Source organism: Natator depressus, chromosome 4 (genome assembly GCF_965152275.1).
Source record: "Natator depressus isolate rNatDep1 chromosome 4, rNatDep2.hap1, whole genome shotgun sequence".
Classification (NCBI taxonomy): Eukaryota; Metazoa; Chordata; order Testudines; family Cheloniidae; genus Natator; species Natator depressus.
Window position 1 is genome coordinate 57,990,618 of NC_134237.1, and position 22,043 is coordinate 58,012,660.

Sequence of the window (22,043 nt, forward strand, 5' to 3'; positions counted from 1 at the left end):
TACATTAACAAAATCATTACCATCTGACTACGGGAGAAGTCAGACAACTAAAGTCTAATTTTTCTATACTGAATTTTTGAGTTTGTAATTAAAATGTCCACCTTGAAAAATTGAACCCAGTATTCTTTTCATATGTGTCCATAGGATAAGTGTAAGCTATCAGAAAGGTGAACAGAGTGGTAATCTTCTTTTCTGGTGGAGTGCTGATTTTTCTGGCAATTCTCTGTGTTAGCACAGGATTTCTGGTTCAATATTTATTTAATTTCTCTTGGATTGGTGGGGCAATCTGTAGCGTATGTAGCTATGATTCTTCTTCAAGTGATTGTTCACGTCGATTCCAATCAGGTGGGCGCGCGCGCTGCGTGCACAGTCGTCGGAAACTTTTCCCCTCAGCAGCTCCTGTCAGGTCAGCCAGGGAGCCCCCTGGATTGGTGCCCTCATGGCGCTCAATATATGACCCTGCTGACCTGACCCCCCCTTCTGTTCCTTCTTGTGTGACGGCGTTCGAACTACGTTTTGCTTGCTTGCGAGTGTTCCCTTAGCCATTACGTAGTTCTACACAGTTTTTCTTTTGTTTTGTAGTTAATTGTGTAGTAGTTAGGATAGTCTTGGTGAGTGGGTTGTTCTCCCCTCACCCTGCCTTGGGCTCCAGGGCATGCCTCAAGGCCAAGGATTTAAATCTTGCGGTGTATGCAGGAAACCTAGGCCAAACAGCGACCCTCACGACTCGTGCTTGAGGTGTCCAGGGGAGGCGCACCAGTCCGAACGCTGTAAGATCTGCAAGGCTTTCAAGCCGAGGACTAGGAAGGAATGCGACTTCGCCTCGGGGGGGGGGGGGGGAGGGTTGTCATGAGGAGAACAGCGTGGCTCCAAGCTTCCGGGCTTCCACCGGAAGTTCAGCAGACCCTGCAGGACCTTCCCTTTGAGGGTGCAGGGCTGTTTTTGGACCAGACAAACTCGAGGCTTCACAGCCTCAAAGACTCGAGGGAAACAATGAAATCTCTGGGGATGCACACACCTGTTACCCAGAAAAAGCCCTTCAAGCCTCAGCCCCTACAGCAGCAGTGGCAATACCACCCCCACCCGAGGCAGGATACATACCACTGTAGGGGCAGGAATTCCAGGCATAGACCCTCCAACCCTCCCTCAGGCCAAGGGCAGGGACTGACCAAGCCATCGTCAGGATCCAAGTAAGGGTTTTGAAGGGACGCCCGAAGATAGCATAGCAGCCACCACTAAGGATCCTTCCCCCCGTTTTTTGAACCATCTATCCCACTTCTACCGTGCATGGTCCCATAAAACATTGGTCCACTGGGTTCTTCGTACGGTAGAAGTGGGATATTATCTCCAATTCTGCTCTTCCCCTCCCTTCTACCCCCCTTCCCTGTCCCTCTTCAGGGACCCCTCTCATGAGCAACTCCTTATCCAGGAGGTGCAGGCGCTCCTCACCATAGGGCAGTGGAGGAGGTTCCTCAGGAGCTATGGGGAAAGGGATTCTATTCCCATTATTTCCTAATCCCCAAAGCAAAGGGTGTCTCAGACCCATCTTAGATCTGTGAGGACTCAACCAATTCTTGGTAAAGCTGAAGTTCCGCATGGTCTCCATAAGCACAATTATCCCTTCCCTGGATCCAGGGGACTGGTACGCTGCCCTCAACATGAAAGACACATACTTTCATATAGCCATCTGGCCACCCCACAGACATTTCCTGAGGTTTGTTGTCGACCTCATACATTATCAGTTCACAGTGCTCTCATTTGGGTTATCAACAGCCCCTCAAGTGCACACCAAATGTATGTCCGTGGTCATGGCTTTTCTCCGAAAGAGGCAGGTGCAGGTTTATCCCTACCTCAATGACTGGCTGTTGTGGGGGCATTCCAGGAAGCAGGTGGAGTCCCAGGTCCGGTTAGTCAGAGACACCTTCCAGAGACCAGGTCTCCTCCTCAATGTGGACAAATCAATGTTGTCACCCACCCAACGAATAGAATTCATTGGGGTGGTGCTGGACTCGGTTCAGGCAAGAGCGATACTACCAGAGTCCAGATTCCAAACATTGTCATACGTCATTCAGACTCTCAGACAATAACCCGCCACTACTGCAAGGACATGCCTCAGCCTCCTGGGGCACATGGCGGCATGCACCTATGTGGTCAGGCATGCCAGGCTGAGGTTTAGGCCATTCCAGGCATGGCTCACCTCAGCTTATCACCTGGGTCAAGACAGTTTAGACTCGGTAGTAACAGTACCATCACGAGTCTTAGATACCATAGGCTGGTGGTCAGACCCTCGCATGGTCTGCAAAGGAGTCCCTTTCACCACCCCTCAACTGTCCATGACCTTAGTAATGGACGCGTCAGACCTGAGTTGGGGGGCACACCTAGGAGACCTACAGACTCAGGGCACATGGTTGCAGTCCGAGATCTTGCTCCACATCAATATAAAGGAACTCAGAGCGGTGAGACTAGCCTGCCAGACCATATTGCAAGGTCAACGTGTGGCGGTGATGACTGACAACACCACCCCCATGTTTTACATAAACAAGTAGGGTGCAGCCCACTCCTCCCCTCTCTGTCAGGAGGCTCTCCACCTGTGGGAGTTTTATGTAGCCCACTCCATTCACCTGGAGGCATACTAACTCCCTGGAGTACAGAATGAGCTTACGGACCACCTCAGCAGGTCATTCCGCAACCACAAGTGGTCCACCCGTCCGGAAGTCATACATTCCATCTTCCAAAGGTGGGGATTTCCCCGGGTAGACCTATTCGCCACCAGGAGCAACAGGAAGTGTCCAACATTTTGCTCCTTCCAAACACACAGTCTGGGCTCTATCTCAGACACGTTCATGATGCACTGAGGAACTGTCTACTGTATGCCTTCCCACCGATACCACTCATCCACAAGGTTCTCCTCAAGATCCACAGGGACAAAGCGGAGGTAATTCTGCTCGCTCCAGCATGGCCACGCCAACATTGGTACACCATGCTTCTGGAGCTGTCAGTGGGCACCCCCATCACACTGCAGCTCCTTCCCGATCTGACTACACAGGACCATGGTTGCCTCCTTCACTCGGACCTCCAGTCCCTCCACCTCATGGCTTGGAAGCTTCATGGTTAAATGCAAGGGAGCTCCAGTGCACAGAATCGGTGAAGGAGGTGCTGCTTGGTAGCAGGAAACCTTCCACCAGGGCCACCTACCTGGCCAAGTGGAAACGGTTCTCATGCTGGTGCAATCGCAGTCGCATATCCCCACTTCAGGTATCTATACCTTTCATCCTGGACTATCTACTGCACCTAATTCGGCAAGGCCTGGCCGGATCAACCATCAGGGTGCACCTCACAGCCATCTCAGCATTCCACCCGGGAGAGTTGGGGTGTTCAGTCTTCGCCAATCCTATGGTGGGCCGTTTCTTTAAGGGCATGGAACGGCTATACCCTCAGTCTCGCCCACTGGTACGATTTGGGATGTCAACCTGGTCCTAGCTAGACTAATGGGAGCCCCATTCAAGTCGCTGGCTACATGTTCCCTTCTGTATCTCTCATGGAAGGTGGCCTTTCTGGTTGCCATCACATGGGCCAGGAGGGTGTCAGAGTTAAAAGCACTAACTTCCGACCCCCACTCCACAGTCTTCCACAAGGATAAGGTACAGCTCAGATGGCACCCAGCTTTCCTGCCCAAGGTGATATCCCAATTCCACCTCAGCCAGGACATTTTTCTACCAGTTTTCTATCCCAAGCCACATGCTAATGCACAGGAGCAGAGGTTCTACTCATTAGATGTGCAGAGCGCGCTAGTGTTCTATACTGAGCACACAAAGCCTTTCAGGAAGTCAAACCAGCTGTTTGTAGTGGTGGCAGACCAAATGAAAGGTCTTCCGGTCTCCTCACAATGCATCTCTCCCTGGATTACGGACTGCATCAGGACATGTTATGACCTTGCCAAGGTCCCAGCCCTGGCTATAATGGCCCACTTGACAAGAGCGCAATCCTCATCCACCGCTTTCCTGGCCCAGGTACCCATCCAAGAGATCTAAAGAGCAGCGACCTGGTCCTCGGTGCACATGTTTGCCACCCACTATGCCATCACCCAGCATGCTAGAGACAATGCAGCTCTTGGTAGTGCGGTGCTCCAGTCAGTGATTACTTAACTCCAACACCTCCCCTGTGGGAGAGTTTGGGAGTCACCTGATTGGAATCGTGAACAAGCACTCGAAGAAGAAAAGACGGTTACTCGCCTTCTTGTAACTGTTGTTCTTCGCGATGTGTTGTTCACATCCATTCCCACCCTCCTTCCCCTCTGTCGGAGTAGCCGGCAAGAAGGAACCGAAGGGAAGTCGGGTCGGCAGGGTCATATATTGAGGGTGCCATTCCAGGGGGCTTCCTGGCCGACTTGACAGGAGCTGTTAAGGGAAAAAGTTTCTGATGACTGTGCACGCAGCATGCCACACCTGATTGGAATGGACGTGAACAACACATCTCGAAGAACAACAGTTACAAGAAGGTGAGAAACTGTCTTTTCTGTTTTCTTTGTACTGGACCTTTAAATGTAAGAATTCTGCCTCACTGCTTGCCAGCTGGACTCCAGAGTATTTATATTTGTTTGTTTCCTTTAACCTCTGAAGTACAAATTTTACTTTAAGACTTTTTTCCAAACACTCATGCTCTGCTCTGCACTGCAGCAACACCCCTCTAGACAAAAAGAGCTAAAAATAACTCTATTCAGAGCCAGTCATTTCCAGTCCCATTACATTTCCTGGAGTGGACTAGGAAGTAATTCTCAAGTCATTCAAAAGTTCTCTCTTCCCCCAGGGAATGATACTGCTTCTGCAGTGTTCCAGATCCCAGCAGTCCACGAAGAAAAAGGCTCATCCTACATTGCAGCACATTTCATTGCCAACAGAATGCTGGGTCAGCCTTATTTCACTTCTTTTAAAATCTGTCTGTTAGCAAATGATTCAAAGCAGTTCTGAAAATACATGTATTGCTATCAGTAGTACTGAACTTAATATACAAGGCGCTTCTACAGTTTCCTTCCTAAATCCACCCTGGAGTTATTACGTCAATACAGAAAGGAAGAGGTAGTAAATCAAAATTCCATCCAATTATGCAAAGCACAAGTTATAATGGGAACACATTACCATTAATAAATATAAACTTAATGTGACAGCTATGCACTATTTATGTATCAGTTTCTAAATAGCTGAACTTTTTAATGCTAAGTGAAGCAAACAGCTAAAAAAGTGCTAGACCCTTCTCTGTCTCTCTCTCTCACACACTCCACCCCCCTCACTCCCAAATTCACATTTTCAAAAATATATTTCATTCACCCTGGGCTTTATTGTATCATCTGCTTTTAAGAGGCACTCCTTATGGATTGCAGTTGGGAATTCTGCTTAAAAACTGATGGTATTGTAATGATAGCTGGAACTCTGGAGTAGGAACCAAAGTTACCCTTAGTGTTGTATGTAATGAGCCTTAACAGCAGAAGGACATGGCTTGCACTTGGAGCTAGGCAGGCAAGCCAACAACAGCTATCTGTACAATTCTCAAAAATAAGTTAAGTAAATTGTTTACTGTTTTTAAAAGTCTCCAGTATGTTATTTTATGTTAGCAACAGCTATTACAGTACTATGTGGCCCATGAACAGGCTTAAATCAGCACATGCTTGGATTCTTATCAAGAAAAACCTGTTTTTGTAAGGTTATCAAAGTTCAAGAAAGAAAAATTTAGCAAATAAAAGCTATGTGATATTAATTAGTGTGTGTAAACATAACTGAAATAATATATATACACACACACTACGTTTTTGTATAGTTCCTACCACAATGGACCCTTCAATCCTGTGCAAGGAACTATACCAAAACATAGAAAGACAGTCACTGCACCTCATGGAATTTACAATCTAAATTCCCAATTCTGTGAGGAGCTCTGTGTGGGCATCAGGGTCCATTCACTGCAGGAACAGGGCCTATGATCTAAATTCTGAGGGCCATATTTTCAAAGATATTTAGATATCTAAAGATGCAGATAGGGGCCGAATGGGATTTTCAAAAGGGCCTCAAATTTTTCTGACAAATAGATTATTTGCTATAATATGCAGTTTCAGGTCAACCAACACTATTTGCAGATTTTGTCAAGTTTGCCAAACAGTTTTGACTAAACCGAAAAAGTCAAAACCTTTTGTGGTGGCTGCTGATAGTGGCACCACCTCCCTTACAAACTTTAATCCAGTGGTTAGAGCACTCACCTGGGATGTGGGAGACCCCGGTGCAATTCTTCCCTCTGCCTGATGAAGACAAGGAATTTGACCTTGGGTCTCCTGCATTGCAGGTGAGTGCCCTAGCCAAGAGACTACAGAATATTCTGCCATGGGGCTTTCTCAATCTCTCCCCTTGAAGCTGTTAAATAAAACAGTCATCAGAATAGGGATTTGACCTCACGTCTCCCACATACCAGGTGAGTTCCCTAATTACCAGGCACTATATCCAGCCAAATGACTATCCATTGTCATCATGAATGACTACAAATAGGCTTGGATTAGATTTTTATTGGTAAATGTCTACTTCGCTGTACACAATCAAAAAATGACAAAAAAAAATTCCATCAATAATAATCAAAATTTACAGATAAGCAAAGTTAGAAAAATTCTGCTTGCGAACTTATTGGAGTTTGAATTAAGGATATTTACACTGAATATTTTGACATGATGTTGAAAATTTGCATTTGAACAGTCAGAACTTTATAACAGTTTTCACTTTTTCTATCTCAGTGTCTACCATCCTTAAATAATTGTTGGTTTCAGAGTAGCAGCCGTGTTAGTCTGTATTCAAAAAAGAAAAGGAGTACTTGTGGCACCTTAGAGACTAACAAATTTATTTGAGCATAAGCTTTCGTGAGCTACAGCTCACTTCATCGGATGCATCCGATGAAGTGAGCTGTAGCTCACGAAAGCTTATGCTCAAATAAATTTGCTAGTCTCTAAGGTGCCACAAGTACTTATTAAATAATTGTCTGACCCCACCCACTGCTGGACCCACAATTATGAAAATTTAAATAAACATTTTTAAGAAGCTTAAACCCCACAATATGGCACACCTGTGAAAATTTAAATTGATAAAAATCAGGGAAAAAATGCTTAGAAATAAATATTGATATTATCTGTCAAAATTATAACAGAATCCCCGCTGCCCAAAATTCTGCCAAGCCTAACTATGAGTTGCCACTATAAATGACAATGGATAGCCACACATCCCAGATAAGTGCTTACCCACTGGGTTTAAAGCTTATAAGGGAGGCAGCAACACCACCACACCTTCTTTTCCCCATCTACTTTTCCTTCCTTTTCTCAAAACATCTGAAAGTGGAAACAAAATTTGTCAGGTTGAAATGTAACATTTTAACATTAGTGTCATAAATATAAAGGGAAGGGTAACAACCTTTATGTATGCAGTAACACTAAATCCCTCCTGGCCAGAGGTACAGAATCACTTACCTGTAAGGGGTTAATCAGTTCAATTAACCTAGTTGGCACCTGACCAGAAGGACCAATGGGGAAAGAAGATACTTTCAAATCTGGGTGGGGGAAAGGTTTTGTTTGTGCTCTTTGTTTTGTTCCCTCTCTGGACAAAGAGAGAGACCGAGCAGGTAAACCAGCTCCTAAAAAGATCCTGAAATGATGCATCTAAAATTACAGAAATTGTAAGTAATAGCAAGGAAATGCAATAGATTATCTTTTGTTTTAGCTTGTGAATTTTCCCTATGCTAAGAGGTAATTTTATTCCTGTTTTGTAACTGGGGAGCACAGTCAGAGTGAAATCCTCTGTGTTTTAAATCTTTTTATTTACCTTGTAAAGTTACCTTCCATCCTGATTTTGCAGGTGAGATTCTTTTTCTTTTTTAAATAAAATTCTTCTTTTAAGAATCTGATTGATTTTCAGTGTCCTAAAAACCAGAGATTTGGTCTGTGCTTACTTTGTTAACCTATTGGTTGGTATATTATTCTCAAGCCTCCCCAGGAAAGGGGGTGAAAGGGCTTGGGGGAGATATTTGGGGGGGAGGGGGGGAATAGGGCTCCAAGTGGCCACTCCCTGAATGTTTGTTTAAATCACTTGGTGGTGGCAGCAATACCATCCAAGGACAAGGAAAGGAATTTGTGCCTTGGGGAAGTTTTTAACCTAAGCTGGTGGAATATAAGCTTAGGGGGCCTTTCATGCGGGTCCCCACATCTGTACCCCAGAGTTCAGAGTGGACAGGGAACCCTGACAATTAGCAAAACGTTTTGTTTTTACTTGAAATTTTTTTGACATTTTGAGTTGCTGAAAAACTAAATAAAAGTTTTTAGTTTGATACAAAACAAAAAACTTTTCTGATTTTTTTAAAATTGTTAGTGAACGAAAAAAAAATCCATTATTCACCCAGCTCTAGCCCTAAGACCTTAGCTGAATCAACCAAATTTTCAAAAATTCACACAGCAGCTTTTAAGTGAAAAATGATTTAACTGACAAATTTACAGTTATATGAGCAAACACGCAGTCCATGTAACAAAGTAATATGTGCACTGGAAACACAAACTGTGAAAGTCACCAGGGCCTGATGAAACACATCCTAGAATACTCAAGGAGCTGACTCAGAAGGTATCTGAGTCATGGAAGGTATCAGGAAATCTTTGACTCAGGAGGTATCTTTGAAAAGTCATGGAAGACGGGAGAGATTCCAGAGGACTGGAAAAGGGCAAATATAGTACCAATTTATAAAAAGGGAAATAAAGACAACCCAGGGTTTTATAGATGAGTCATCTTAACTTCAGTACCCGGAAAGATAATGGAGAAAATAGTTAAGCAATCAATTTGCAAACATCCAGAAGATAATAAGGTGATAAGAAACAGTCAGCATGGATTTGTCAAGAACAGATTGGGTCAAACCAACCTAATAGCTTTCTTTGAAAGGGTAACAAGCCTTGTGGATAGTGGAGAAGTGGTAGATCTTGCATATCTTGACTTTCATAAGGCTTTTCATACTGTCTCACATGACCTTCTCCTAAACAAACTAGGGAAATATAACCTAGATGGAGCTACTATAAGGTGGGTGCATAATCGATTGGAAAACTGTTCCCAGAGAGTAGTTATCAGTGGCTCACACTCAAGCTGGAAGGAAATATCAAGTGGGGTCCTACAGGGATCAGTTCTGGGTCTTGTTCTGTTCAGTATCTTCATCAGTGATTTAGATAATGGCACAGAGAATACACTTATAAAGTTTGCAGATGATACTAACCTGGGAGGGGTTGCAAGTGTTTTGGAGGTAGGATTAAAATTCAAAATGATCTGAAATGATGAAATTCGATAAGGACAAATGCAAAGTATTCCACTTAAGAAGGAACAATTAATTGCATATGTACAAAATGGGAAATGACTGCCTAGAAAGGAGTACTGTGGAAAGGGATCTGGGGTCACAGTGGATCACAAGCTAAATATGAGTCAACAGTGTAATGCTGTTGCAAAAAAAGCAAACATCATTCTGGGATGTATGAGCAGGAGTGTTGTAAGCAAGAACTGAGAAGTAATTCTTCTGCTCTACTCCACGCTGATTAGGCCTCAACTCGAGTATTGTGTCCAGTTCTGGGAGACACATTTCAGGAAAGATATAGACAAACTGGAGAAAGTCCAGAAAAGAGCAACAAAAATTATTAAAGGTCTAGAAAACATGACCTGTGAGAGTAGATTAAAAAAAATTGGGTTTGTTTAGTCTGAGAAGAGAAGACTGAGAGGGAACCTGGTAACAGTTTTCAAGTTCATAAAAGGTTGTTACATGGAGGAGGAAGAAAAATTGTTCTTGTTAACCTCTGAGGATAGGACAAGAAGCAATGGGCTAAACTTGCAGAAAGGGTGGTTTAGGTTGGACATTAGGAAAAACTTCCTAACTGTCAGGGTGGTTAAACATTGGAATAAATTGCCTAGGGAGGTTGTGGAATCTCCATCATTGGAGATTTTTAAGAGCAGGTTAGACAAACATCAGTCAGGGATGGTCTAGATAATACTTATTCCTGCCATGAGTGCAGGGGCCTGGACTAGATGACTTCTCACGGTCCCTTCCAGTCTTACAATTCTATTATTCTATGATAATGGCACTCATTTCCTCCACTCATGGTGCATGGTGTTTTAGTATGCTGGGTCATGATTTCCCAAAACACAGTGGACACTGCTGCTTCTCTCGCTGACATAATGGGGACTAAATATCTATACATATACTACTGCACTACCCAGGAGCTAGATGCTATGAACCACAGGTGCTCAGACACTAGTACTAGATAGATTAGATAGCATAAGGCAAGATGCCACCAGCGCCTGAGAAGGGATCATGATGCATTCTGGAGGTGGCATCTGGAGTATAGTTTTGAGCTTATTGTATACTATTTTAGCTATTAAGTTATAAATCCAGCTGGCATGTTCTCAGAATTACACAGCCTGGGAACCTTATTGATCAATCATATTGCTCTCTGAGTCCCTGTAATTTCACATGAAGCTTAATACAATGACAAGCATATAATTTTACATACACATATACCAATACCACTGTAAATATATACAATATCATGTGCATGCAAATTTGTAACCATGTTTACAATTTATCTCCTTACACTTGTTCTTACCTGCTTCAGAACTGGTACATTCTTGAACTGCACTAACTGAACTAGGGGGCAAAACGTCATCATCAAAACTGATAAGATCTCCTTCCCCAACTGGTTGACTTTGCAAAGTACATGTTGAGAGATTCGTTGGAGCTGATGACTCTCTCAGGGACTTGAAAGCTGGTGCTTGGGCAGCTACCGAGAGACTGGGAGCAGCGATGACTGGTTTTAGTAAGGTTGAATGTGGGGCAGGACTTTCTACAGAAAGAGACTTTTTGGGAACGAGTGGCCTTGGAGCAGGAACTGGAAATTTCTTGTGTCCATCATGGTTCTCTGAAGCTGACCCATTCCTTGCATCAAGCAAATTATTACTAGTACTTTTTACAAGGCCAGGTTTTGGTTTCTTTGGCAATTCAGGTTTGGTTATGACATTGCTCCCAGCTTCTTGAGGTTGAGGGTGCCATTTCCTGCATGCAGCTTTTTGTGTGTTTTCTGTCCATGAACCCGACTCTCCCGAAGCTCTCCTGGCCCCTAGCTCTGGTTTTGGAGCTACTATTGGCTTCTTTGCAGAAACAGTTGGTCTTGGAACAAACGACCGTGGAGCAATTTCTGGTTTCTTTGATAATCCTGAGATATCAGAATTTGCTTGGGATTCAAAAGCTTTGATCCTTGAACCAATGCTATTTTGGCTTTTTTCTGTATTCATACTGTTCATCACCATGTGATTGTCCAATAAACTATTATCTAAGAGGGATACTGGCGGACTTGGAGATGGCTCCCTTTCAGCTCGAGGCTGTCTCACTTCTTCCTGATTGTCTTGTGATTTGATTTGAATATCTCTGACCACAGGTCTGAGATTGCCTTTTGATCTTGGTTTTGGCAGTGGACCCGTCACATTACTGGGATTTTCTTGGCACTTCCATTCTTCAGACGCTTCAGAGACAACTAAGGGAGCCTCGTTTTCTAGAGGGTTGCTATTTAAGAGAGGCCTGGGAGGTCTGAGAGGACTTTGCACTGCTGACAGAAAAGAGAAGCTTTCAAATTGTAGTCTGATACATTTTAAACACAAATTTACTTTGTCATTTGGTCTCTCTAACCATTCTGACTGAATATCCACCAACTATTTCCACTTAGAACTCACGGTTTCTTGTGTTACATTTGTCATTCTCCCTTTTTCAAGGGGGCAAAAATACATTACACTCCAGAAAGGAATTGATCTTTGCACAAATGCATAGAATTTACAAGTAATAGGTCCAAAATTACTTTGCTGGCTTGCAGCACTTTCATTTTAACATACTCAAAGATCCATCAAATAAAGAAAAAAAAATTTTTTTTTTAAATGTTTCATGACATTGAGGGTTTCCCAGCACTGTCTAGAACAAGGAATAGTACAGCAGCTTCTCCAACCAGCTTTGCGGACATCTCAGTCCTGACCTACAACCTCCCTGCTTTTCCATTCATTTTTTTCAGATTCTCTGGCCCAAAAGGATTGCCAGTACAGCTAGAATGGAAAAATCCATTATAGCCTAGGGTGATATTAAAGAACAATACATCTTTACTTTTGACCCAGACCAGAATGGAATATCAGGTCATCAGAAGTAAGAAGCAAATGCAGTAATTCATAGCAGCACCTAGTACATAAATGAAATACTTTTATTGGATGTAGACAGGATTAAATTGATTTTTAAAAGCATACCCAGAACACAATCTGTAAAATCTTTGATAATATGAAGTCCATAGATCATTTACCTGGAACAATTTCAGATTCACAGAGAGTAGGTAGGTTGTTTTTTACATTACTTCTTGGCAAATGGCTGATTATTTCCTCTGGAAAGTCAGTCTGTGTTGCAGACGTAGCAGTGCATCTAGAAGCAGCAGCAGCATTATTGTTATTTGTTGTATTGACTTGCACTTGGTTAATTTCTTTTATCACCTGCTCATAAGATGGTGGAAGCTACAAAATAAAAAAGGTAAACATTTTAATGTCTCCATATGTGAAAATTAAAAAAAAAACCCTACATGAATTCAGAAATGCTACACTGACATGTACAACAAAAATACAAAAAAGCCCAGAGTAGTTCTCTTTTAAGAGGACAATGAGTTCTGGTGCTGTTATTGTTCCTCTTTGCACTTTAAAATTAACATGAATTACACATGTAAGGTAAATATGTCCATTATCTACTCACCTCAGCTGGAACAAGCTCATTTGTCCTCCAGTTAGCCTGGGAAGGAGGAGGGAATCCTAATCCCTGTGGAGTGACATTTCCACCTGGAAACCAGGAGGATGGTCTGAGAGGCTCAGCAGCAACTATTGTAATCTCAGGACGTCTGCAAAGAAACATAAAAACGGTGATGTGCAGGAGAGGGAAAGAATGACTGACTAGCAAGTTTTACAATAATGATTTAAATAAACACTAAAATAATATGCTTTTCTAGTAGTTCCAGTTCTATTCCTGACTTTGCAAAGATGCCTTGTATGATTTCATAGAGTCACTTAACCTTTCTGGCCCCAGTCAAGCAAGCACTCAGGGTCCCCTTTCAGCAGAGCACTTAAGTACATGCCTACCTCTAAGCAAAAGAGAAACTCTATTGACTACAGCAGGACTATTCATGTACTTCAAGTTAGGCATGTGCTCAGGGCCAGCTTTACCGTTTTTGCTGCCCCGAGCAAGACGTCTGAAGACAGAAGCTGCCGCCGAATTGCCACCACGGAAGCCTGCAGACTAAAGCTGCCGCTGAATTGCCGCTGCGGCAGCCTGAGGAAAGAGGCTGCCGCCGAATTGCCGCTGCCGCGGAAAGACGAGACACCACCCTGACGGCACACGGACTGCCGCCCCTTTCACAGTGCTGCCCCAAGCACCTGCTTGGAATGTTGGTGCCTGGAGCCGGCCCTGCATGTGCTTAAGTACTTCACTAGAAGGGGTCTTTGTGTTTCAATTTTCCCATAAGTAAAATGGTATAAAGTAGTTTGGGAATCTTCTGATGAAAGGCACTAATAAATGCAAAGGATTATTATTAACTACTGTTTAGAAATAATGCAAGGCAACAAAACAAATTTAAGATTTTTTTTTTTTAAATTAAAATGTCTTAGCCCAGATAGTGCAAGGATTGGGCTAAATGTGTACTTTTTCACCTGTTCAGCCCAGCGAGAAAACAAATTGCAACATTCATGTCACGATTTTTTAATTCATATTTATTGTTTTTTTTATTTTATTTTGTTGCACATTACATGTAGAACATGTTGAAACTGCAACAAACTTTTTGTGACTATTTAGGCTAATTTTTTTAATGAATTTACTTCAGCCATGCTATTTGTATTAATTTCCTATGATTATTTACAAGACTGAGTTTTAACTAACATGAATACTCACAGAAAGCCAATTGAAGGCTACACAAGTGAGTTTTCACGCTGGGAGTTTTTGTGTACTAATCTAATCAGAGAACAAAAACACCACTATGTGATATATCTGACCAATTATAACTATATTTAGTTTGAATACAGAATATTGAATATTCATGGAGAATTGTTCATATTGAATCCCACAGTTTTAAAATTCACAAAGACTACAAGTAATTTGGAGTGAAGACCAAATCTGAAGAAATCATGAGGAAAAGAGGTTAAAGTTTCCAACCAATTAATTTGTTCAAATTTATGGACATGGATCAAATTACTGCCATTTTCTTTATTTTTGTGTATGCCGTTGTTCACATGTGATTCTAGGATCACTTATGCTGCCCCTCCTAAATACATTTAATAAACAGTTTATTCACTTTTCAGAATATCTGGTTGGCAGTGGACAGTTCTCAACATCATTAATAATAATACTAAATGTTACCACACTACATTGGCTACCTACTAACAAGTGGGAGAAGGTGGGGGGAATTTAATGTGCTGATTTAGAAAGCCTTACCTGGCTTGGTTCTTTGATACCTAAAGGATTGTCTACATGGAGAATTTTAGGAAAATCTCCCACCAGTGTTAAAGCAAGGGTAATCAAACCTCAAACTCTGTGGGGCAGAGACTGTCCTTTTGTTATATTTGTGAACAATGCTTAGCACAATGGGGCCCCAATCCCTGATTCCAAACTCTAAATGCTACCACAGCAGAAATAATGATAATGCTTCCGAGTATAAATCAATTGCCTACAAGAGTAAAGTATGTATTCCCTATCCCCCAATATTCAGTATTGCAGAGCTGTGCTCTGTGGAATCTTTCAAGATATTCTGCATAATAAAATATTTTGAGACCCAAACAGTGTTGGGAGGGGGCAGGATCCAGAACATCTCTCTATTGTGAAGCTGTCCACAGAATGAAAAGCTTGGTGAACGCTTTGCTGTATTAATGAGTTGTATGTCTTTCTTGGCCATTGCAGGATGCTGGATATCTGGCTACATGGACCATTTGCTATGGTAGCTTCTTCTGTCAGTTTGCCATCAGAAAATGCACAATTATATGTTTAAAGGATACTTTTAAAAAAGGATAGGAAGGGATAGAATGTCAGCACCCAGAGGTTATGACAGGTTAATTGGGGCTCCCTTTCTGAGAAGCTGTAGGGGTGTGTGTGTATTTAAGTTAGTATTTTCAACCTGAAACGATCAGCTAGAAATGGAGGCCATAAGTTTTTATTAACATTTCAGACCAAAAAAATTCATCTTCTTAAAATCTCATTATTTTTAAAATGTATTTAATTTATTTGGTTCCAGTCATTACTGTTTTCACACAGAAAAATCAGAAAGAAAAAAAAAAAAAAACAGAAGAAAAGGACAAAAGTAGGATCCTGACACGATCAGATAAAATGAACGCTAAAGCCAACTATTAGGATGACGTGGTTGAAATATAAAAGACCATGTTATACCTTCTCTCTCTCTGCTGTTCGGTATGAGAAGAAGCCCGAGAAGCTATTAAAGTAAAAGAAAGAAAAACAAAGTTAATCTGGACTTGTACAGCAACAAAATAAAGATAATAATACTAAAATTCTCAGCAAGCTATCATAAACGTAACTGACTGTACATAGCATTTGATTATAAACTACAGATTTCTAAGAATGGCCATATCTAAATAAAAATTATTTGTATTTAACACAAGAGAAAATTTTTAAAAGCAATTCTTTAGCAATACTTTGAGATTGACACAGAATATACATATTTACATACACACAGGAGCTCAAGAATCCCTGAAGGCAAGTTGTGTGGTTCAGACAACTTGCAGAGAAAAGAAGGAAAAAATCCAAAACTGTTACCAGAATATTAAATACATATCATTATGCTTAAAATCACATGAAAGCTGTGAAAGAAAAGAACAAAAGCAAGAAAATTAATCAAAGCAAGACTACCACATCCTAACACATACTTTTGTGCCTTTTTGTTTTTCACCACTCCATGAATGAAGAACAGAGTAATAAACCTTAACCTCATCTTTTGACAATTTGTTTCCTAGACATTGTGTAAAAAACTTACATGTTTTTTAGTTCAAACTTTTGGTTTTGGTTTAATAATTTTTTTTTAAAATCTAATCCAGTACAAAAGATATTTACCTGAAAAACTATTTCAATCTACTGGGTAAATATTTAATAGAATTGTGTGCAGGAGAAATTTACTTAGCATTGCTTATTAAAAAATTAATCCAATGTCCATTTATCAGAGTTTAAATTCTCAGGCATTAATTCACACAAATAATGAGACCATTTCTGGGCTAATAGTTATCAACATTTATTTTTTATATCCACTGCATTTTCGATTTTAACAAGCTCATCAAATCCTCAACTCTCTAATCCTGTATTTGTCATATTTACATTCAATTATTTTTTTTAAAGGCCACACTAACTTTTTAAAATGTGGTTAAATAACAAAAAAAAGAAAAGAAAAAGAAATTAACTCTCAGCTGAATCTTTGCATAGCAAATGTGATTTGGGGAGAAGTAAAGTTTATTGTGAAAAAAGCTGACAATTGCACCATTATTATGCCATCATAGATTGATAGCTGAAATCAGCAAAGCACCGCTTGAAAAAGAACAGCATAGTATTTTCACAGACATACCTCTTCCACGGGGCATTTTTGATGTGCACTATTCATGAGTGCTAGAGGAAAAAAAGAAGGGGTTAAAGTAGAAAAAGAGGGTGTGAGGAAGAAAAAGAACAATTCAAGGTTCCTATATGTCAGTAGACAAGATTAATTGGATTTGTGTTGTTAGTCACACAAGAATAGTGCAGATTTCAGGGTTTTTTTTAAAAATACCTCATAGTTCAAAATAAAATTTATTTTAAAAAATCAAAAGCAATTTAATTGACTTTTTAATTTCTATTCTCACAGTGAATTTAATAGGAGTTTACTTATTGCCTGGCAATGTCATCTTAATTGTGAACAGGAAAACTGAGAAAGAAAGGACCTCTGTACTGTTGATTTCAAATGGGAAAAGTGACATAGTTTGAATGCTCTTTTTAGGTATGTATTAATTGGTGTCTGTTCTGATATAAACTCTTGTTTTATTTACTTTATAAACAGATGGGATATAAGGTTTGTACACTGATGGTCTGACCCAGCTCCTAAAAGTCGAATCAGAATCTTCAATAATATGCATCCTACCCATTCCCAGCTTACCCTTTAACCCCCACGTATGCACAAATATATATTTCCCTTGTTAGATTTCCTTTCACTAAGAATAGAGAAAAGAGGTAAATCTCTCCAACTGGTATGAGACACCTATTTGCAATAGGTGTTTTTATAACCACGTTGGTCTCAGGATATTACAGAAACCAAGTGGGTAAAGGAATATCTTTATTGGAACAACCTCTATTAGTGAGCGAGAGAAGCTTTCAAGCTTTCACCGAGCTTTTCTTCAGGTCTGTAAATGTATTCAGTGTCACAGCTAAATACAAGGTGGAACAGATTGTTTAGAATAAGTAGTTACATATTTCAAGGGACCATTCAAGGTTAAGGGGCACATTAACACCTCTCCGGTCAAGGGGGAGAACAGGGATAAGGCAGGGGGCTGTAAGTGGGTTATAGATTGTTGTAATAAGCCATAAATCCAGTGTCTCTGTTCAGCCCTTAATTTCTAGTATCTAGAAAAGTTATGAATTTAAGTTCCCAGGGTCGTCTTTTGAAGGTGTTGTGCAGGTTTCCTTTGGAGGACGAGGACCAAGAGGTCAGATATAGAGGGATCACTTTGTGAAAAGTGTTAGCAATATAAGTGTTCTACTCTCTGCACTGCCTCTATAAAATAGCTGGCAACTGTCTGTCTTGAGAAATCATACAATCATAGATTTTAAGGTCAGAAGGGACCATTATGATCATCTAGTCCGACCTCCTGCACAACGCAGGCCACAGAATCTCACCCACCAACTCCTGTAACAAACCCTTAACTTATGTCTGAGTTATTGAAGTCCTCAAATTGTGGTTTAAAGACTTCAGGGTGCAAAGAATCCTCCAGCAAGTGACCCATGCCCCACACTGCAGAGGAAGGCAAAACACCTCCAGGGCCTCTGCCAATCTGCCCTGGAGGAAAATTCCTTCCTGACCCCAAATATGGCCATTAGCTAAACCCTGAGCATGTGGGCAAGACTCACCAGCCAGAAACCCAGGAAAGAATTCTCTATAGTAACTCAGATCCCACCCCATCTAACATCCCATTGCAGGCCATTGAGCATATCTACCGCTATTAGTCGAAGATCAATTAATTGCCAAAATTAGGCTATCCCATCATATCATCTCCTCCATAAGCTTATCAAGCTTAGTCTTGAAGCCAGATATGTCTTTTGCCCCCACTGCTTCCCCTGGGAGGCTGTTCTAGAACTTCACTCCTTTGATGGTTAGAAACCTTTGTCTAATTTCAAGTCTAAACTTCCTGGTGGCCAGTTTATATCCATTTGTTCTTGTGTCCACATTGGTACTGAGCTTAAATAATTCTTCTCCCTCCATGGTATTTATCCCTCTGATACATTTATAGATAGCAATCATATCTCCTCTCATCCTTCTTTTGGTTAGGCTAAACAAGCCAAGCTCTGAGTCTCCTTTCATAAGACAGGTTTTCCATTCCTCGGATCATCCTAGTAGCCCTTCTCTGTACCTGTTCCAGTTTGAATTCATCCTTCTTAAACATGGGAGACCAGAACTGCACACAATATTCCAGATGAGGTCTCACCAGTGCCTTGTCTAACGGTACTAACACCTCCTTATCTCTACTGGAAATACCTCGCCTGATGCATCCCAAGACCGCATTAGCTTTTTTCATGGCCATATCACATTGGCGGCTCATAGTCATCCTGTGATCAACCAAAACTCCGAGGTCCTTCGCCTCCTCTGTTACTTCCAACTGATGCGTCCCAAGCTTATAACAAAAATTCTTATTATTAATCCCTAAATGCATGACCTTGCACTTCTCACTATTAAATTTTATCCTATTACTATTACTCCAGTTTACAAGGTCATCCAGATCTTCCTGTATGATATCCCGGTCCTTCTCTGTATTGGCAATACCTCCCAGATTTGTGTCATCCGCGAACTTTATTAGCACATTCCCGCTTTTTGTGCCAAGGTCAGTAATAAAAAGATTAAATAAGATTGGTCCCAAAACTATCCTTGAGGAACTCCTCTAGTAACCTCCTTCCAGCCTGACAGTTCACCTTTCAGTGTGACCCGCTGTAGTCTCCCCTTTAACCAGTTTCTTATCCATCTTTCAATTTTCATATTGATCCTCATCTTTTCCAATTTAGCTAATAATTCTCCATGTGGAACTGTATCATATGCCTTACTGAAATCGAGGTAAATTAGATCCACTGCATTCCCTTTGTCTATAAAATCTGTTACCTTCTCAAAGGAGATCAGGTTGGTTTGACACGATCTACCTTTTGTAAAGCCATGTTGTATTTTGTCCCAATTACCACTGACCTCAATGTCCTTAACTACTTTCTCCTTCAAAATTTTTTCCAAGATCTTGCATACTACACATGGCAAACTAACAGGCCTGTAGTTACCCGGATCGCATTTTTTATCTTTCTTAAAAATAGGAACTATGTTATCAATTCTCCAGTCATACAGTACAACCCTGGAGTTTACATATTGATTAAAAATTCTTGCCAATGGGCTTGCAATTTCATGTGCCAGTTCCTTTAATATTCTTGGATGAAGATTATCCGGGCCCCCCCGATTTAGTCCCATTAAGCTGTTCGAGTTTGGCTTCCACGTCAGATGTGGTAATATCTACCTCCATATCCTCATTCCCATTTGTCGTCCTACCATTATCCCTGAGCTCCTCATTAAAGACTGAGGCAAAGTATTTGTTTAGATATTGGGCCATGCCTAGATTATCCTTAACCTCCACTCCATCCTCAGTGTTAAGCGGTCCCACTTCTCTTTCTTTGTTTTCTTCTTATTTATATGGCTACAGAACCTTTTATTATTGCTTTTAATTCCCTTTGCAAGGTCCAACTCTACATGGCTTTTGGCCCTTCTCACTTTATCCCTACAATGTTCTGACCTCAGGAAGGTAGTTTCCTTGCTAATCCCTCCCATCTTCCACTCCCTGTATGCTTTCTGCTTTTTTTTAATCACCTCTCCGAGATGCTTGCTCATCCAGCTTGGTCTACAACTCCTGCCCATGAATTTTTTCCCCCTTCTTGGGATGCAGGTTTCTCATAGTTTCTGCAACTTTGACTTGAAGTAATTCCAGGCCTCCTCTGCCTTTAGATCCACAAGTTTTTCAGTCCAACCCTCTTCCCTAACTAATTTCCTTAATCTTTTTAAGTTAAGGTGGTGTAAGAAATGATGGTGTAAGTGCCAAGGCTGTTCAGTGACTATGTGTCATACTGCAGTGTTGTGAATGGCTAAAAAGTCCAATTCTCGAGCAACAGATTGTGTACGGGTGAGGCGCAAGGCCAGAAGATGAAACCGGTGCACTACTGGCACCTAAGGTCTGATGCACTTTCCTCTTTGCTCTGACTCCTTTGTGCAGCACAGTCCTCCAATGTAGCCCGTTGCTTGCTGCATTTTCTGGGCTTGCAGTGCAGATGTTGAAAGTTTTCAGCTCGCTCTTGCAAATGTCCTTGAACTTGAGCCTACGATGGCCCAGTGACCTTGGAGCATCCACAAGTTCTCCATACAGGAGGTCCTTTGCAATGTGTCTATCATCCATCCAATATAGATTATCAAACCAACAAAAAATGTCTTTATTTAAGAATAGTGAATAAATATTAGACTTGGCAATTTTGCTTTCTCAAATACTTTGGTATCAGGGACTTGTATTTGAAATCAAACTAGACAGCAGGTGTGGAAAGTGTTAAGCCTTCTTTCGTGGTCCAGGTCACTATACAGCAGCATGCTCAGGATTGTGCCATAATCAATGTCTTCTTTAGACTAATGGTTAGACCAAATTTATCACAAGGTAACAAAACTATTGCAAAGTTTCTGGAGTGAAAGAAGCCCTGAGCTGTTGGCAAAAAGAAGTTCTAATTTTGCTTTTAAACAAGCAATGTCAAAGAGTTTTCCATCTGATATTGCATGGAGATGTCTACCCTCGGTGCTAGATGAGAAATTTTGATGAATCAGCAGAGCAAAAAATATACCAAAGATCGTTGGTGCCAAAACACATCCTTGTTTGACGCTGCTGCAGATTACAATGCTGTTGGGCTGATCGACATGGTACGGGACTGTAGCCTTCATGAAACTATCAAATAAAACTAAGGAGGACCAGTTATCTCAAGCAACTGAAAAGGACTCTTTCTGCTGAGCAGGTTGAAAGCCATAGTAAAATCTAAGGTCGTGTAGAAAGATTTTCCTTATTTTTAATGCTTCTCTTGCAGTTGCCTTAGTACAAAGATCATGTCAATAGTTGCTATCTTGCATGGAAGCCACACTGACTCTCTGGATATATATGTTCAACAAGAACTTGCAGTCTGTTGAGAATGACCCATGCAAATGTCTTGCCAACAATGCAAAGGAGAGTGATTCCTCTGTAGTGGTTACAAACCTTCAGGTCTCCTTTATTTTTATACAATGTTATGATGTTGGCATCCTTCATGTCTTGCAGTACACCTCCTTCCTTCCCTCCCTCCTGCCTTAAGGAAGCAAGACATTGTGCAGATATTTAAGCACATCCTGTCCTCTTTGTGTCAATACTTCAGCTGGTATTGCATCTTTTCCTGTGGCCTTTCCTGATACTAGAGAGGTTATTGCCCTTTTAAGCTCATTTATATAGTTCTATATCAGAGATGGCCAAACTGCACATGTGAGCCACATGTGCCTCTTTTACAGTTAAAGTGTGGCTTGCGGAGCCCCACCTCATCTCCCATTCTCCACCTAATAGACTTGGTGGGGGGAAGACCTGGGGGTTTCTGCCCTGTGGCAGGGTGGTGGGGCTAGAGGCTTCTGCCCTGTGGGGAGGGGGGTCTCCAGACCTAAGCCCTGTGCCCCAGCAGGCACTGCCCCT

The 22,043-nt window shown here is 41.4% G+C and overlaps 1 protein-coding gene across 2 annotated transcripts in view; it reads right to left on the minus strand.

Moving 5' to 3' along the window:
* Window positions 1–22,043, minus strand: part of SH3D19 (SH3 domain containing 19) — a 118,175-nt gene that overhangs the window by 40,053 nt on the left and 56,079 nt on the right. Inside the window, exons 4-7 of one of the 2 annotated variants that reach the window (XM_074950983.1) lie at window positions 15,478–15,520; window positions 12,808–12,949; window positions 12,371–12,575; window positions 10,643–11,635 (exon numbers count right to left, since the gene is read on the minus strand). In XM_074950983.1, coding sequence (XP_074807084.1) covers window positions 10,643–11,635; window positions 12,371–12,575; window positions 12,808–12,949; window positions 15,478–15,520 — 1,383 coding nt within the window. Of the gene's footprint in view, window positions 1–10,642; window positions 11,639–12,370; window positions 12,576–12,807; window positions 12,950–15,477; window positions 15,521–22,043 lie in introns of both variants that reach the window. The other variant, XM_074950982.1, reaches the window with a different exon arrangement.